Consider the following 18953-nt stretch of genomic DNA (forward strand, 5'->3'; position numbering starts at 1 on the left):
ATATTATGTATATGCCTAGAAAAATTCTCAAAGGAAACACAATAAAATGTTAATAGTGATTTTTGAGTGGCAGGGGAGGGGATAAGTGCCAAAAGTATGGATCAGAAGGTTTTACTTTATAATCTTGAGTGTGTTGTTTTTATAATATTTTAATTTTTAAATCAAGGCTTTACAAATCAAAAATATCCAATGTAAATGTTTGCATTGTGTCCTTTATTAGAGGTAAATGGATGAAGAAATAGCTAGAGAGACCATGCGTGTGTGTATAATAAAGTGAATGTAAATGTCATACCACATATAAAATGCCATATCCTATTTCTTCTTAGCATTTATATCAGATGTTTTTACATCATTAAAACTATTAAAGTTCAATCTTAATAAATATTGCATTAGCTGGGTAAGTCAGAGTGTATTTTATACTTTATTGTCAAGCACTTACAGTTATAAATGAGAGCTAAAGAAACACCTTTATTCATATATCTTTGCAATCCTTTACTGATTTCTTTAATAAAGATTTACACAAGTAGCATTACTTGGTTAAAACATACTCTTGTTATCGTTAGAAACGCTAAGTATTTGAAAACATTGGAGAGTCATACGAACTTCAAGTAAATTGGCTTTTGGGCAACACTTGCTGCCACTTGGCTTGATTCTTTGCAGGGAACTGCAGTATTTCAAAGTATCTGACCTACTCAGTTTTATAGAAGATTTAGCCTTAATGATGTCCGTACTTGGTATATAACATATACTATAGAGTAACTGTGTAACTTTCCCTCTTCAGTAGTTAATTTTGAATATACTTATTTTGAGGGGGGATTTAATAATATTTAATAATATTTTTAATTAATGCCCTCAATAATGTCTGAGTATGGTTCAGCTTCTTAAAATGACCTATTCCCTTTAGAGAAATTAAGAAGTCATCAAAGCCTCAGTGACCCTGCAAAGCAACATACAGTTGGTGTGTGTGTGAAATACTTTGTCGCTATTAAAGCAGCTTTTCCTGATGAGAGATACACTATTTAGTTAGGACATGTAATAAGTCACCTTAAATTTCATTGCCATTGGTGTTAATGCTTGGTCTTGTAACTCTGCCCTGTTCACAGGTTAAGGTATTGCACAATCAGCTGGTCCTTTTCCACAATGCCATTGCCGCTTACTTTGCTGGGAATCAGAAGCAGCTTGAACAGACGCTTAAACAGTTCCATATCAAATTGAAAACCCCTGGAGTGGATGCCCCATCTTGGCTTGAAGAACAGTAAAAGCATACCTGGAAAAAAAAAAAAAAAGTCATGTTGTTCTATTTCTAAACAAACCTAATAAGAATTAAGCAGAGTTAGGTTAAGATTAGGGAAGGGGTGACCACAACCATTGTAGTGATTCTTGCACAAACAGCTTTAATTTTTCCCTTTTTCATACTTTAACAATTGAACTGTTAAATTTGATGGGAAGGTGGGTGATTTTAATGTAAACATAATTTCTATAATCTGAACACAGTAATTTTCCTTTTTGAGAAATCCTTTTGTATTGTGAGGGTTGATGGCTATTTCTGTAGTTTGAAAACATCTAATATAGATTTGCACTGACAAGATAAAAATTCAAGGTTTTTGGTCCTGGCTATGAGGGCCAGTTGTAACTTTTCCAAAGGGAGGTTTACATGATTTGTATCAACATCAGATATTTTATATATGAATATATTCAACATCTTTGAGAGATTCATTTTCATGTATTGTCTTAAAGAAAAAAGAAACTATTTTGCAGAGTAAAATTATATGGTGTTCCTGCAGCATCCACACAGAGGCAGCAGCTCTGATGAATGACTGATTGGCTTGTGGAGTTGTGGCAAATACCTTTTTAAAAATGAATCTGTACTATTGTATTTTTGTTTAGAGGTTTTTTTTTTTTTTTGGTTTTGGTTTTTGTTTTTGGTTTTTTTTTTTTTTTGGTTTTTTTTTTTAAGACGCAGGAATCACACTGTCATTTCTGTGAGGCTTTAGAGCTTAAGAGTTTGCATCACCCAAAGTCATTGGGCAGTTATGTTAGCAATTTCTTTTGATTCACAATGAAACCTGCTTAAGAGAATTTTTTTTTTTTTTTTTTTGGCAGGTGGACTTGGAATAGAAACTCTTGATGGTTTCTAGAGTAGAAATCTGTGCTTAGAATGCTAGTTTTGGGGTAAATTCCATTTTGACAGAAGTGAATTCCTAGACAGCTTTCATGGACTTCCATATGTAACAATACCGGTTAAGCCTTAAATCACAGATATGTGCCTTCTCAGATACAGTAATTCTCATTCAACCAATGTACATAATCCATAAAGAAACCCCTTTCAGATAATGTTTGACGTGTCTATTCCTTCCTTGGAAAGGAACACCGTGTATCAGTGTTGGGTTTCTTTGTATTCGTTAAACCGTGTTTAAGGTTTATGGTAAAATCAACTTTTGAATTTGCTGTTTGGTGTTTCTTCATTCCTTTCGTGGAATGAGAAGATGGAGAAATATTTTTCATTTGAGCAATGAAAAGGTAATACGGGACAGTGCAGTGGTAACAAGAAAGGGGATTGGAAAGGCCAGTACTGTTTTAGTTGCTCAGCACTGTTGGTTGGTTTCATGTCATGTGGTTGACCTGTCTGCCGTGTGGTTCTATCAGTAATGTAAGCCTTTTAAATATAAGTTCCCTTGATTTTTGTCATAAACATAAATTAATATATCTTCATTTCTTTTGTGTTGAAATGAAGTACTTAAAATTACTGTTATACATGAACTTTGTGGACTGTAAGATTTGTTATATATGTTCAAATGCCTTTTAGCTGGCTTTTTAATTAATATGCCTGTTTTCAGTGCTTAATATGTACAATGTAATGTGATTGTAAATCATAAGCCTATTTTAAATCATTCCTTCCTGTATATTTGTACTCTGAGAGAGCCTTATTTTATTCTTCCAGCAGAATTAATACTTGTGATAGTTCCTTTACATTCCCCAGAACGTGCCTCTGGTGTGAATTTTGTATTCTTATTAAAAGTGTTTGCTGCAGTACCTTGTTTCTCTGGCTCTTCGTGATTTAAGAAGCAACTCTTTGGAAATTCTGAGGACATATGTTTTGTCTTTTCCTGGCTTTAAGAAAAAACAACAAATAATTGGTTGATCTGTCACTTACAATTGCTTTTTTCTCAGTAAGTTATTCTTTTTCCTCAGTTGGAGCCCCTCTGGGGGGCAGAACATGTCCAGTCTTAACACATTTTGGAAACAATTTTAGTAGCTCTGGAATTAAGCAGTTTCAGGGACTGATGATTTTTTAGACTAAACTAAAAATGTCAGTGATTCTGAGCAGTGAGTAAATGTGCAAAAGAAAGAGTTAACATATTAGCCAGTGGTATATTAACTTGGTCAGGAAAGTAATTTACATTCATTGTAGAAAAAATTAGAAGATAACGTCAAAAAATTGAAGATAAAATAACTTCCCAAGTCCGTAAGTACTGCATGGGACCACCTAACTCCCCTGAAGTTAGAGATTCTTTAGTTCCCAGTTATTTATATTATAAGGTCTAGTTTGAATATTCTTTAACCTGCATGCATCCATCTTTGTCCTCTTACGTAGTTATTTCCTTGAGTTCAATTCTTAGAAGTGAAGATGAGCCCTCAAAGTATAAATTCACTTTTAAGACTTTTAAGTAGTGCTGGTGGCTTTCAAGGAAGATTTTACCAGGAGCGCCTGGCTGGCTCAGTCAGTAGAGCATGAGACTCTTGATCTCAGGGTATGAGTTCAAGCTCCACATTGGGTGTGGAGTGTACTAAAAAGAAAAAATTAAGAGTTTACTTGAATAAAAATGGACTCAAATCAGGCAAGATCAAATTAGAAATGGTTAGGATCCCTCCACCAACAGGAACTAGGGAAAAGACATTTTAGAAGAGTGGAAGCAAAGCAAGGAAATGATTTGATTGGCTATAGCTGAAGCGTTGCCTTATTTAGGAAGGACTTGTTGACTATTTGTCATTATCCTTAGATTTTGATTTAACCTTGAGGTGTTTCAGGCTTAGGTTTTGGGTTGCTTATGTAGGCTACTAAGTCTTTAAAGCCACCTCAATCTAATGGCCTCCTTGTTTAATTAAATAGCCCCAAAGCTTCCAAATCGTAGGGCCCAGGAAGGACCAGGGCTTGTAGAAGCAATTTATCTGAAATCTGCTAGAATTTAAGAACCATCTTTTCCATATTCAAAGTGCACTGCACTAATAATGTTAGAGCCAAGCTTGTCCCATCAGAGTGTGAAACTAGATGCTTCCTTAGAGATGATCTGTTTAAGGTCTTTATTTTTACAGGTGAAGATATGAAGGCCCAAAGATACATTAAACTGGCTTAGACAACCCCCATTTCCAAGTGTAAGGCCAGGTAAGTTATTTGCAACTAAATATATGAATTTCCCTTTAAATCCTGCCATTTCAACTACGTAATGAAATCAATGTGTCAAAAATGGCATTTCTTCTCCTCAAGTACAATGTGTATTAAAGGTCTTTTTGGTTCAAAAAATAATCCATTCACCCTAAAATAGATTCATATTAGGTGTATTTCATATATCTACAATATATTCCAATCTACTGATCTTAAAACTGTTCTGAAAAAGAAATCATGTGAACCTGATAAGTGCTATATAAAGTAAAATTAGCATATTGGAAAGGCTACATGTAAGTGTCTTTCAATCATGGAATTGTTAATTTGAAGAATAATGTATCTACCTCAAAATGTGCCCAGTCTCCTTATTCCTTCACTGGAGATGACTGTAGATGTGAAAAATAAAAGCAAATGATCTAATAGTTCAGTGTAACATTTGTATATAATTTGTACTAATTTTTGTGAAGTATTAAGAATGCCTGTATTTTGCAATAATATTCCTAAATATCTTTTGCCAGGTAGCTCTTTCCTTGAAACTTCCAGTTGCCTAGGAGACTTGAGACCATGTAAGATCCTTCACCACTCAATTCTAACCATATTTAGCCATTTAAAACATCTTCCACCTGTAAGACTGCAAATTTTTATATTGGCTCAGACTACCCAGTTGTGAATAAGCTACTTTTAATCAAAAGGCCAGTTATATTTTGCATTGGCTCAAAGCTTTTCCAAGGGCCACAGGTTCTTTACTATTGTTACAATATAGCAAGACATGAAAGTAGACAACACAAACAACTTCCTTCTTTTTGAAGATTTATTAAATTCTATTCCAAAGGGGCGCCTGGGTGGCTCAGTTATGCAGCCAACTCTTGGTTTTGGCTCAGGTCATGATCTCACAGTTCATGGGATAGAGCCCCACAATGGGCTCTGCACTGACAGCACAGAACCTGCTTGGGATTCTCTCCCTCTCTCTCTGCTCCTCCCCCACTTCTGTGCACGTGTGTTCTTCCCCCCCCCCCAAATAAATAAACAAACTTAGGAAAAAAGATGAATTCATACTCCATGTTCCCATTGAAGGCTTCCTGCTCAACAGGTTTCTGGCAGAAATGGGCCTTTATAATAAATTGCCAAGTGGTTTTCCTAAATGTATGGGAAACTGTGCAGTTCAGCTTTGTTTTGCGAAATGAAAGTTAACTCTTAGTTTATATAAATGAAGTGAGAACTATTTGGTATTCTGGTGGTAACTCTGATATAGGAAGAGAAGACTATGGATACAAGGAAGGGAAATTAGACCCAGTCCAAGAACTGGGACTCTATATCTGTGCAGTTAATTGGATTAATATCAGAGCTAGGAATTTCAGTGACATTTTTACAAATGAAACTTCCATAAAAAAACAAAACCACCAGGGCCCCTGGGCAGCTAGTCAATTAAGCATCTGACTCTCAGGCCCACTTCGGGCTCTGTGCTGACAGTGAGGAGGCTGCTTGGGATTCTGTCTTGCCCAATCTCTCTGCACCTCCCCTGATCACGCAGTCTCTGTCTCTGTCAAAATAAATAAACTTAAAAAAAAACTTAAACATAAAAAAAGCCAAACACTTTTTTGTTTGTTTGTTTGTTTGTTTGGACCAAATCTAGGGTTTGTCATGAATATCCTCTGTAAAGGAATGTGAGCTTTCTGCAACCATGGTTGATCATTAATTGTTGATTCATAAGGATGATGAAAGGGACAAGATGCCATTTTGTTGATCTCAGACAAAAGTAACTTTCCATGACTTAGACTTCCATATCGCTTTGCTTTTGTAAAGCAAAGGTGTATGTGTTTATATAAATACTTTAGGGATGAGGGGCACCTGGGTGACTCAGTTGGTTAAGCGTCCAACTCTTGGTTTCAGCTCAGGTCATAATCTCATAGTTGATGAGATCGAGTCCCCCCCACCCCTCCAAGCTAATAGCGTGGAGCCTGCTTGGGATTCTGTCTCTCCCTTTGCTTCTTCCCTGGATGTACACACTCTCTCTCTCAAAATAAACATTTAAAAAAATTTCGAAATGATGAAATTTTTAGAATAACAACATACCCAAATTATTTATATAATGTAACTTTATTTTTGTCTTCCCCCTAAATGATTTCTAATTCTATATTAGGAAGCTCTTTATGAAAACCTAGCTAAAGTTTTAGGCAGATAATTACAGTTCTTTCCTTTGAGGAGCATATACTTATTATGGCTAGACTCTAAGCTCTTAAGGAAGACACGGTGTATGTTTTCTTATTTACCCTGTGTTCCCAACTCCATGCATAATTCTTTCTAAGGAGCCGTGTAATAAAAATTTGTTCAGTTTTTTTGATACAGAATTCAATGCAGGAAAGCATTTGGTGGTTGCACTGCCATTTCATTGGTAGGAGTTAACAAAGGCAGTATATGTATAACTTACTCTAAATTGTTAGGATGTTACATCAGATACTAGGATGTTTACAGAAGAATGGCCTGTTAAAAAATGTAGAAAGAGGGGCACCTGGGTGGCTCAGTCAGTTAAGCATCTGACTTTTGGCTCAGGTCGTGATCTCATGGTTCATGAGTTCGAGCCTGCATCAGGCTCTCTATCAGTGCAGAGCCTGCTTTGCTTTGGATCCTGTCTCCCCCTTTCTCTGCCCCTCCCCCACTTGCACATGCGTGTGTGCTGTCTCTCAAGTATAATCTTTTTTAAATGTAGAAAGATTGGCAGAATTAGAAAAATCACCATTTTGCAGCCTCCACTTAATACTGTCGTATTAAGCGATCACCAATTGATGCTAAAACCATCAGATTGAAGGAAAACAGATTATGTCATAATACTACAGTATGACCTTACATACTACTCAATTTGCAAAGGAAAAAGTACCATTATTACGAGATTTGTGTTGGGGCAGCTGGCTACCTCAGGTCAGTAGACCATGTGATCCTTGATCTCGAGGTTGTAAATTCGAGCCCCACATTGGGTGTAGAGGTTACTTAAAAATAAAATCTCTTAAAAAATAAAAGATTTGTGCTTACCATCCAACTCAAGTGATCAAGTTAGCATCACTAATAACCTGATAATCATGTGCTTCCAGATATAAGGCAATATAATTATGCAACATCACTCATGAGATATTCCTGTTGAAAGTGTTTAACCTAAGCCTACTCAAGCCTTTGCCCTTACTTCCAGTGTATAGAAAATAGAGGGGATTAAAATACAAGTTTAAATTACACCATGAGGAATCAATTGGACAAATCCAGAATCTGGAACATTCTACGAGATAATTAACTTGGTCTCTCCAAAACGTGAGCCACAAAAGAAAAAATATTTTAGAAATACTGTTATAAAATAAAAGACTTTATGGGGCACCTGGGTGGCTCAGTCCGTTAAGCATCCGACTTCTGCTCAGGTCATGATCTCGCAATTCGTGAGTTCGAGCCCCTCATTGGGCTCTGCTGACAGCTGAAAGCCTGGAGCCTGCTTCAGATTCTGTGTCTCCCTCTCTCTCTGCACCTCCCCTGCTCTCACTCTCTCAAAAATAAATAAACATTAAAAAAAAGTTTTAAATAAAATACTTTAGATCACAGTTCAGAAAATAACTACAGAAGACGTTTGGGGAACAAGAACAATTCGAATGCATGTTTGATGCTAGTAGGGACTTTCTGTTAGTTTTTTTTAGGTATGTTATTATATCTGTAGGTGAATAGCCTTACAGGAGATCCATGCCTAAAGCATTTAAGGAGAAGTGGCATGATGCTTACAATTTACTTTTAAATGGCTCAGGAAAAATATATACATTCATATGTACTTATGTATGTGGAAAGAAAGCTGGAGAGAAAGAGAAAAGGAAGAAGAGAAAGATGTTTTAAAGGAAATATGCCAGTATGTTAGCAATTGAAATGGGTGGATGTGGGGGGGGGGGTTTGTTGTACCAGTCTTTTAACTCTTCCCGTTACGAATTTTTCATAATAAAAAAAAATTATTAGGATATTTTGTCTAGAAATGCAGGTAGGATTCTGCCAAGTTTTCCCTCTTGCACCAGGGTGGCAATCAAGGGCTTATTTTGGTAAAGCTTATGATAACACTGGCTTCACTCCTGCAAATAACCAAATCCCTTCCCTAGCATGTGAAAGAAACTGGTTTGTATATGGAAACACAGAAATGCAAGAAAGTGTAAAGTCGAACAAGTTTCTTTTAGTAAGAATTACAGAAAAAGGGCAACTGAAGAGGCATAACTAGTTTAGGATATGAGGCTAGTTAGAAAAAGAAATCATGTAGGAAAATCTGCATTTCACTAAACTAGGTTCTTTTCTCTCCTTTTTCTCAGCTTTCTAAATAGCTATTTGAAACTGAGAGAAGTGAAGCCCCAAAATAAAACACTTTTTTTTTTTTTTTTTTTTTTTTAAGTAGGCTTCATGCCCAATGTGGAGCCCAGTGTGGGGCTTAAACTCAAGACCTGGGGCTGAGATCAAGACCTGGGCTGAGATCAAGAGTTGGATGGCTCGACCGACTTAAGCCACCCAGGTACCCCCAAACAAAACACTTTTATTTTAGCTTAAAACCAATGGTTTCTACTGTCTCAATTTCCCCGCCCCCCCTTCTCATAAATAAGTATATACTACTATTCCATACTGCTACTCTGGATTTCTTAAAACGTAGCTGATTATATAGTTCATTTATTGTAACAACTTAGACTGCTTAAAATAAATTATACTTGTACATTGATAATTTCTAATAAGTTATTTTCAATCTATAAAGCTATTTTATGAGCTGGCCAACTTTTTCCTAATGCACACCTCTTAAATTAATAAAATAGCTTAAATCTTTAAAGAATTCCCCAAATAAATAATGGATGTTTACATTGTTCTCAAATCCTCCGTTTCCTGTTCCCTCACCCCTCCCCTCCCTTAGGTCAAAACGCAGAAAATGTTGCGGATTGAAATTTTCTAACTAGTTTACCTCAATAATAGCAGCAAAAAGCCCAGATGATGTTTTGAGAACTGAGTTTTACCATGGCAATGGTTACTATAATAATCACTGGTACAATCAAGTGAGTCGAAAAAAAGTTTAAGTAAGTTTAAGTGTAAGTTTAAACGGTCATGAGTATTTGCTGAAGGACCAGTCTGCTTACCCATGTTGACTTTTCCTCACCTGATTCCACTAATACCCTCCAGAGATCCAGATGGTCCCTGAAGTGGGTCTAACAATTTCTTCTTGCACTGATGTTGACCATCAGACAAGGCCAGACCTTTAGTTTATCATTTAGATTTTGTATAGATTTAAAAAAAATATATTTTTATATTCTCTAAAATTTATTTATCTAAAAGCCTCCCTATATTTTCTTTGTAAAGTTTGGTTAACATTTTCCTTCAATTAAGCCAGCCAAAAACTAAGAGAAATTGGTTAGAAATTGCAAATGAATAGCTACAAGTCCAACTATAGATGATAGATAGATAGATAGATACACACATATCATAAATATACCCACATACATACACACATATACACACATATATATGTTTAGAGAGAGAGATTGATAACTTGCCTAAACTGCCAATGGAAGAGAAAGTATAAAAGCTTCATAGCAGACTCTAGTCTTAACTTGCCTCTTTGTCCTTTTAAAAAATTACAGTGACATAATAAGAGTCATTGTGCTGTCTTTGCTTTTCAAGCTTTTGGAGTCACTATTTGTGCTCATGACTACAGCAATGAAAACGAGTCTTTTTTTCCCCAAGACACAAGTAGCCTCAGTTCAAGCCACTCCAGACTTCCTTGCCAGTGACCTTAACACTGACCTTGACTTACTTATTCTAGGAAGAACTCTTTCTGTTTAGTCCTTTTAGCTCATTTTTATGTGAATTTCTGTTCACTCATAGTGAGCTGAGATCACCCAATTAATTAAGAAAAACTTCATGATTAATTAAATTACTAGTGTGCTGACTTTTCATTGTTTGAGTATCTCTTTTCCTTACAGTAGCCTCTTTGAAATCCTGTACACACAGCCTAGGGAAGCAGTTTACCCAGGCAGTGACAGAGCCAGACAGCTGGCTTACCTGGGCATGCTTAGTCTCTTCTCTTTTGAAATCCGGAATCCACAGCTCAGTGGTGAAGCCCTGAGAGAAGGAGAGGATCCAAGCTTCATGCTTTGATTCCCAGTCCTCTGTATCTGATTTCAGAAGCCAGAACTCAATCCCAATCAGTCTTCTCCACAAACCATGTCAGAGCTGGAAGTGTTTTTCAGTCGGGCACCAGCCACATGGCTTTCTGTGGATCGTCAACAGGTCTTCGGAGAGGTTTCGCGTGACTGGCCCACGCGTGCCTCCATGTCTTTGGTTCCCCATAAAATGTTACCATAGCTGGCCGTTCTCTCTGTGTGCTCTTACATCCTGCTTCAAAGAACTTGATCTGGTAGATTCCTTTCTGGATTAAGGAAGCCTCTTGAGGACAGAATGTTTGTGTGGCTCTCCCTGTGCCTTATGTACAAAAAGCATTCAGTTTTGTCAGTAATGGCGATTATCATTGGTGGAGCCTCTCACTTTGAAGGATGAGGCCCACTCATGTCATTTACTGGTGATGAGGCCCAAGTGTAGTTGACAGACACTGCGACCAACCATTGTCAGAGTTTTGACAGTATGTGCCATGAGATATAAAGATTAATAAAACAGCCCTGCTCTCAAACATTTTTAAAAAAAAATTTTTTATGTTTATTTATTTTTGACAGAAAGAGAGACAGAGCACAAGAGGGGGAGGGGCAGAGAGAGAAGGAGACACAGAATCTGAAGCAGGCTCTAGGCTCCAAGCTGTCAGCACAGAGCCCGATGAGGGGCTTGAACTCATGAACGGTGAGATCATGACCTGAGCCAAAGCCAGACACTTAACCGACTGAGCCACCCAGGTGCCCCTCAAACTTTCTGATTTAATGGGGAGAAAGTCTATGCAAATCCTGGGACTGAATGGTGTGGGACAAGGAGAGGGACCAGTATGCCGAACATGCTATTGCAGTTGAGTGTGCAAGGGGCCAGCCTTCAGCTCCAAATTGGAATGTCTTGTGCATGTGTCTATGTGTGTTGGGTACAGAAGAGTATATTTTACCACCCTGCCACCACAGCCAGGTCAGTGGAAATGGCCAAATCCATGTTGTCAAACTAAACCTCACATAAATCACATCTTAAATATGAATACAGTATTATTTCCTTGTAGGCTCTGAATCTTAACACTCCTTTCCCCTACCGGTCATTCAACAGAATGCTCGATTCCTTTTTACCAACTAGGACTAGTGTGAATTTGGACAAAGAGACAGAATTTGTCTATAGCTTCTAGGTTATTCAATTCTCGGGAGAAAATTGTTGGTCAGAAGGTTTAGCAGTTTAGTATATGACCTTAAGGAGATATGAACATCTGGAGGCCAACCTGAGTGCTCCCATTTTTGAGAAAGAAAAGAACTAATAAATTAATAACCATTTACCTAGCACTCAAATGTGTGGGTTATAAGTAGGCACCCAAGCAGTGGGGTGCATGAGTGTTTCATGGTCATGAGAATTTGAACACAATCCTGGTAAAGTCCTTTATTGCAGTTTTGATCATTGCAGCCTGATGAAGAAGAAATCAGCTTATTTTGACATGGAAGACAAATGCATGCAGAAGATGTCTTTGGTGGTAATCTCGTTAGAGCTTTGGCTAAAGCAGAATATGTAACTTTTGTTAAAAACCTGGATGCCATGGCACCTGGCTGGCTCAGTTGGTGAAGCATGCACCTATTGATCTTGGGGTTGTGAGTTCGAGCCCCACATTACGTGTAGAGATTACTTAAAAAATTGATTAATTTTTATCAACTATTAAAAATCTGGGTGCCAGGGGCCCTGGTGGCTCAGTCGGTTAAGCGCCAACTTCAGCTCAGGTCGTGATCTCGCATTTCGTGAGTTCAAGCCCAGAGTTCAAGCTCTGTGCTGACAGCTCAAAGACTGGAGCCTGCTTCAGATTCTGTGTCTCCCTCTCTCTGCCCCTCCCCTGCTCGTGCTCTCTCTTTTTCTCTCTCTCTCTTTCAAAAATAAACATTAGAAAAACATTTTTTTAATCTAGATGCCAATAAAAATTTGGGAGTGAGTCATAATCTTCATTGTTCCCCGTTGCCCCCTATATCCCCCATCCCTGCTTCAGCCTTCTGAATTAGCCCCTCTGATTTCTTTATGGTGGCTCTACCTAGCCTGTCACATAGGACAAAGGTCTCTGAGCCATCAACTTGATTTCTGTAGACTCTGTACCATGAGCCTGAGGATCACAAGGGGCCCCCTTTTTTATGAGCTCCTGTGCAGGACGCTGCCAGGGCAGAATTCCTTCCTCTGCCCTCCCCTCCAGTAGACAAGGTTTAACCTGATTGTGCCCAGCAGGCAAATAGGCGCCTTCGGAAATTAGTCTCCTTATTGAGACCAAGTCTGAAAAGGGCATGCTTATAACGGAAAGAATGCAAAGCTAGAAAATATGTTCAAATCTTTGATAAGGAGGCTGGAAGGTAGAGGGGAAATGAAGATGTATGACCAGCTAGCATTTTCTCTGCTTTCCCTTATTTATATTCCTCTTGAAATTACAAATGTGATGTGTCTTTGTGACCCCAAACTTGGGGAGAATAAGAATCTACAGTGAGATGGTATTCAATTTCCCTGGGAAGAGAAATTGTCCTTTTTGGGGATGGGTGGGGGCACAATTTCCAACATAAAGATGATTCCATTGCATAGTGTAAGCTAAAGTCCTGTGTTCAGTTGTGTGTTTGCCCACATCCCCTCTGCCCCTGTGTAAAAAGGACACCTGGAGAGCCAGTGCCTAGTAATCACCCCACAGGAAACACGACACAACTCAAAATGCAAATATTCAGAAATTCACGTACCTGTGCCTTCAGCAAAGAGGTGCAGTGGAGAAAGAGCCTAGGTTTAATTTCAGATATCAGCAACATTTCGAGAAAAATTAAAAGTAAAATTATTTGCTCTTTTCTGTAGCCTCGTCCTGAGAAATCACCACCATTTTATAGCTCAATATACAGTTTAACACAGAAAAGTTGATCATGTGCACAAAAAACACCAGATAAAAGAAACTTAGAAATGTGAGGGGAATATCTTTCATTTATTGTAAACTACAAATGGCTGGATGTTTAATATCACCTCTCTGAGTTAGATTAAATATAAGAGCCTCCTTCTTCAGGAGGGGGCCAGGAGTTAGGAGCGAAGATGAACAGAGAAGTCCAGGGTTTAACCCCAACACAGCCCTGTTCAGGTTTGGCCTGGTCAGGCCCACAAAGAGATGCAAATATGAGCTAATTGTGATGCTGCATGTTTTGGTGGGGATCTTCCTTGCTGCCAAGGCCTGTCAAAACGTGAATAATGAATGGTATTGCCACCAAAAGGCTTACTGTCGTTCTCAAAAAAGGGTCCATTTGAATTCTTTCTAGGTATCTGGCTTAAGTAATACTAAGATGCTAATTGTTATGGGCTGGTTTTATTATTTCCTATCATACCCAAATATTTACCATCTTATTAGAAATAGAAGCTTAGCGCCAAAGTATTGTGCATAATTGGTCCCTAAACTAAGTACAAACTCAATTTGCAAGGGAAATAAAAAGGGCTTTACAAAATTGCTACGTCACCAACATGTCCTTTTGCCCACCTTTATATGCCATACATCTTGTACAAGATTGCACATATTATTTCCCCAGGGAAGCACACACACACACACACACACACACACACACACACACACACCATCACCACCACCACATACCAATATCGTTGATTCATTGAGTTTCTGTTTGCTGACTGCCTGTAACTGTGAGTGTTACGGTTTCAAATTACTCTTTGTTCTTCTAACTTCTTCAAAGGATAAACAATTTGAAACAGTTAAAACCAGTAGCAAAAGAAATTGGCATCTGACATCCTCGTTAACTTAATTCCTCTCACTGAGACTCACATACTTGTTTTTTGATGATGGTGAGTGGAAAGAAGTAATACACTTCCATGTTGTATTTTAAAGGTATTTTTCTCCTGAAAATTTGAATGTTTTAACAGCCAGTACCTACATTTTCAAACAATACTGAGCGGTTTTCTAAGCACTGTATCAACTATAAGCTAAGAAAAGGCCTAGCTGAGGGTTTTCTGGATGAGGGAGAACCTCAGTAATGTGTACCCCATTTCTCTTACCTTAGTCTCCGCTTCCATCCTGGTCTCCAAAATGCACACACACGCACACGCACATACACCTTAAAAAGCAAATGAACAATGTGCTCTAAGGAAACATAGACAGCAGGAGAAAAAGGTCATCAGATGCCTAATTACCTCATTCTTACATGTTGGTAGGGATTGTCTGTAATCTCTCTTATCCTCAAACAAATCAGGCATTGTTGTTGACCAAGTACCTGTGTTTACTTCTGGCAAGAGAAATGCCTGTTGATGTTACCATGGATATCAACATCACATGTGAAAGCATTTTCTATTTAAAACTTTTCAGAAATCACTTGTTAGCACCCAGAAAAAAAGTTTTCTCCCTCTTCATAACCAGATCCCAGTCATTATTTACTACACTTAAAAGCAATTTACTGTCTACATTTCTTAGCCTGCAACAAGAAAACATCATCTTCTCAGTTCAAAGTTGTCTAGAAAACTATAGCAACCCAGTGTCTGCATTTTGCCAGTAAGGTATGCGATGCAAATTCACATTCATGGTGACAGCAACAATTCTGTTGAATTTATTTATTTTACACTTTTCAACCTTTGAATGGAACAAGGCCTAGTGATTTCTCTTAGACATGGCTCTTACTAGAAGGGTTGGTGAGTCTTTGCATTTGTCTGCAAGTCTGTTTAAATCTAGAGTTGGTAGAGTTAGTTTCTTCTGCAGTGTCCAATTTTAAGAGCCTATAATCTGAATACTGAACAACTGATCTCATCAGCTATATTTTAAGAACAAAGATTAAGTAAATCTCAGTCTGCATCAGAGAAAGAGATTTTAAAAAATCAGTTTGATGCCTCAATCCTATGCCAGAGGGGACTTATTTCATTGTGTCCATTGTGGTTCCTTAGAGGGCCCAGTAAGTCAGCTCATGCATTAGACTTAACTCCTTAAGCAAACACGCCTGTTTTAGAACTGAAAGTTTTGTTTTGTTTTCTTTTTAAAAGGATGGATTCTGAAATTTGATTCATTTTGGTTTGAAGGTTTTGTTTAGTGGCTCCTAATGACAGATTCAAATACAAAATGCTTGATGTAGGAGAAACCGAAAGCTTCTCAGGCTGAAGAAGTGAAGCCAGAAGAGAAAAAATGAACTGGGCAAAGGAAAAGGAGCTATCTGCCATCTGGAAAGGAAAGTCTGGGGAGAGGGAAAAGCAAACCGCAGACAGAGAAGTTCTTCTGCAGGGTCGGAGCTGGCACCTGTGAGGCTCGTGGCCTGGGCCACACTAAGCTAGAACACGCTCCAGAGAGGTCAGCTTGCTTGGAAGAGTGCGTGCCGGCCACACTCCCTGCTGCTCAGATGTCCCTGCGGTCAAACAGCAGCTTCCTCCAAGCCACAAATTCCAGGGCCTGGGCTGACTTGGAGCACACTTGGCTTCAGGAGTCTTTCCAGCCTTCCTCCCAGAGAGGGCTGCTGGCGTTTCTGGGGTACAGAAGACAAACAGCAGACCCTAACTCCCAAGCACAAACTTAGGTGAGATGAAGGCTTGGTTAACAATCTGCATATAAACAGATGAAGAACAAACTGCCCTCCAGATTTGCACCTTTGATTCAAACCCGTGGGGACACTGACTCTATTTCAGACTTGGGCTCTGTGCTACTCAACTACTTTTTGGCCACCTCATTTGCACACCATATAAAAAGAGCCAAAAATTGGGTGCTGGGTGGCTCAGTCAGTTGAGATTCTGACTCTTGATATTGGCTCAGGTTGTGATCTCCCCGTCCTGGGATTGAGCCCTGCGTTGGGCTCTGGGCTCCACACTGACAGCACTGAGCCTGCTTGGGATTCTCTCCCCTCTATCTGTCCCTCCCCAACTGGCCCGAGCGAGCGCTCTCTCTCTTTCTCTGCCCCTTCTCCACTCACTTGCGACACATTCTCTCTCTCTCTCAAAATAAATAAACTTTAAAAAACGTAAATAAGAGCCAAAAATTAAGGCTGATACATTCAGGGCCAGCACACAATGCTGTTTGGGCACAATAGAACACTTCAGACTGCAGGAGGGGGAGGTAGGAAGCAGCCAGCATCAGACTGAAGATCTCCGCTTTCTTCGTGTACTGATGCCAAGGAGTGGACTCTGGAGTCCAATTGAACTTCTCTAAGCTAGAAAATGCAGAATGGAGAGGTTCTAGAATTGTTGTGAGACTCAAGTGTGATGCCTGACACAAGGCCAACAGCAAGTATCAGCTCCTCCTTCCTCTAACTGGGGTTAATGGATGTGCATACAAAATACAGATGTAACAGACATGACTTGTGGAAAGAGCAAATTTGGCAAATACTTAGATCTAAGGAATTTAGAAGAGAAAAAGAACCAGAGGAAAGCTGGGATTGTGAGTTTTATTTTACTTTATTTTTTAAAGTTTATTTATTTTGAGGAGGGAGGGGGAGAGAGAGAGAGAGAGACAGAAAGAAGAATCCCAAGAAGGCTCCTGGCTGCCAGCACAGAGCCCAAATTGGGGCTCAAATTCATGAACTGTGAGATCATGACCTGAGCCAAAGTCAGATTCTTAACCCAATGAGCCACCCAAGTGCCCCTATTTTATTTTTTCTTAATGTTTATTTATTTTGAGAGGGGGGCTGGGGGGAGGGGAGGGAGACAGAGAGAGGAGAGAGAGAATCCCAACCTGACACAGGGCTCAATCTTAGGAACTATGAGATCACAACCTGAGCTGAAATCAAAAATCAGATGCTCAACTGACTGAACCACCCAGGCACCCCTTGATTGTAAATTTTAAAAATCAGGTCTTAAGAGGTGCAGGCAGGAAGAGTCCTCGTTTTAAGAGAAAGAAGAATTGACCCTCGGACACTTAATTTGGACCTGAGATATTACAGAGACAATTTAAGATTTAAGAGTCTGTGACACGGAGGTGGAATCAGAAGTGGATTTGCCTTGGAGCTCAAGTTTTGCTGCCCCTTACTTTCCCAGACACTACCAAGGACACATACCTAGTGTTGTGTCTGTAGGTTGTTATCATTTCTCTTTAAAAACCTCCCTCAAGAGTTGTACGAACTTCAGGCCCCATAAAATCTGGACCTTCCAGGTTCAAGTCAGAAGGTAGCACCCGTGGGGGAATGAGAGATAAAGAGTTGGAAGAATCTAGTTACTGTCCTCAAAGGACAAAAAGGGTCAGCAGAGGAGGCCAGAGAGGCAAAGGGAAGGCCGGTAGGTCAGGATGCTGCAGGGAGATCAAAAAGACACGAGGTTAAGGATGGGTCACTGGATTTGACCCTTCAAAAAAGTGGCTGATTTTAAAGTGCACACTTAGTACAGTGTGGGTAAAGCCCAGGTTGGGGGGTTGGGGGGGTGGGGGGGGTGCTTGAAGAGTGGGAAGTGTTCAGTGGGTGTAGACCCCTCATCTGGCCAGGCCCACATAAAAGAAAAGGAGAAGATACCATTCGGCTCCTCGATTTTGATACTCTATAATTCAGCTTTTGCCTGTGCAGTCGCTGTTCCTTTGGGATTAATATTATCGTCCTGAGCATGGGGCTTTCCCTTTTATTACATTCCCACTCCTTGAGATTTTCTGTGGGCTTGGTTGGACCTACCCCTCACGTGTAGTATAAGCCTGTTCAATGACTGATATATGGGCTCTTGCCTGGCATGGAATTTGTTTTTTGTTTTGCTTTGTTTTTGCCCTAATAGCTTCACTTTTTCCATCCATATGGAGGTCGGGAATTCTGTCGTGGGAGTTCAGGGGTTGAAGACCAGGGTGGAGAGTCAGAAGTCATGAGGCACCAGAGGCTGGCAGGGCTGTGCGGTCTGTTATCTGGGATCACAAAGTCAGAGGTAAGGATGACTTCATCCTCACACAGGGCACCTCCCCACCTGATTTCCGATGGGCCGGACTTGCCCAGGATCTTTTGACTATGTTTCTCACTGGCTGGAGTCACAAGTTACTTTGAAAAAAAAAAGCGATTAAACTGTCCCGGGTTTCTTCCTGTGAGGAGTCTTTCCCAGACAGCGTCCGTTCAGGTGATCTGGCTTGCACTGGACTTTGCTTTGCTTAAGTATAGCTGAAAGATTCCTGTTACCATCATCACTGAGGAGATTATATAGATATAAAAAGGTAACAAACCTACAGACTCTACGGAAGAGCTGACCTTTGGGTAGCTCCGGCTCAACCGGGATTCGGTTTTAAGGGCTGCGACAGTTCACCCAAATGCTGTCTTGTGCTCCAGGGAGAAACAAGCACGGGGGCAGAGGGTGGACCGGCGCGCGCGCGCGCGTGTGTCTGTGTGTGTGTGCGCGCGCGCGTGGAGTGTGTGCGTGCAGGAGAGTGCGTGTGCGCAGAGGGTGCCGGGGAGGTTGCGGCAGAGGCTGCTTTGTGGAAAGCACTTGCGGGCTCAGAAGCGGCCTGGCACCTCCCCTTGCT

The 18953-nt window shown here is 39.7% G+C and overlaps 2 protein-coding genes across 6 annotated transcripts in view; both read left to right on the plus strand.

Annotated features, from left to right (window-relative positions):
* The window catches only part of ARFIP1 (ADP ribosylation factor interacting protein 1), a 130000-nt gene extending 126967 nt beyond the window's left edge, over window positions 1-3033 (plus strand). For all 5 annotated transcript variants that reach the window (XM_047092036.1, XM_047092033.1, XM_047092035.1 and 2 more), the window contains one exon: window positions 1104-3033. In XM_047092036.1, the coding sequence (XP_046947992.1) occupies window positions 1104-1259 (156 nt within the window). In that variant the 3' untranslated portion in view covers window positions 1260-3033. The remainder of the gene's footprint in view (window positions 1-1103) is intronic.
* Window positions 3034-18121: 15088 nt separating this feature from the next.
* The window catches only part of FHDC1 (FH2 domain containing 1), a 43252-nt gene continuing 42420 nt past the window's right edge, over window positions 18122-18953 (plus strand). The window contains exon 1 of the mRNA XM_047092026.1: window positions 18122-18367. The gene's annotated coding sequence lies outside the window, so the exon portion shown is untranslated. The remainder of the gene's footprint in view (window positions 18368-18953) is intronic.

The sequence above is a fragment of the Lynx rufus genome, unplaced genomic scaffold, assembly GCF_022079265.1.
Source record: "Lynx rufus isolate CCGP_SWC_20201006 ecotype Redwood Valley unplaced genomic scaffold, mLynRuf1.p SCAF_3, whole genome shotgun sequence".
Taxonomy (NCBI): domain Eukaryota; kingdom Metazoa; phylum Chordata; class Mammalia; order Carnivora; family Felidae; genus Lynx; species Lynx rufus.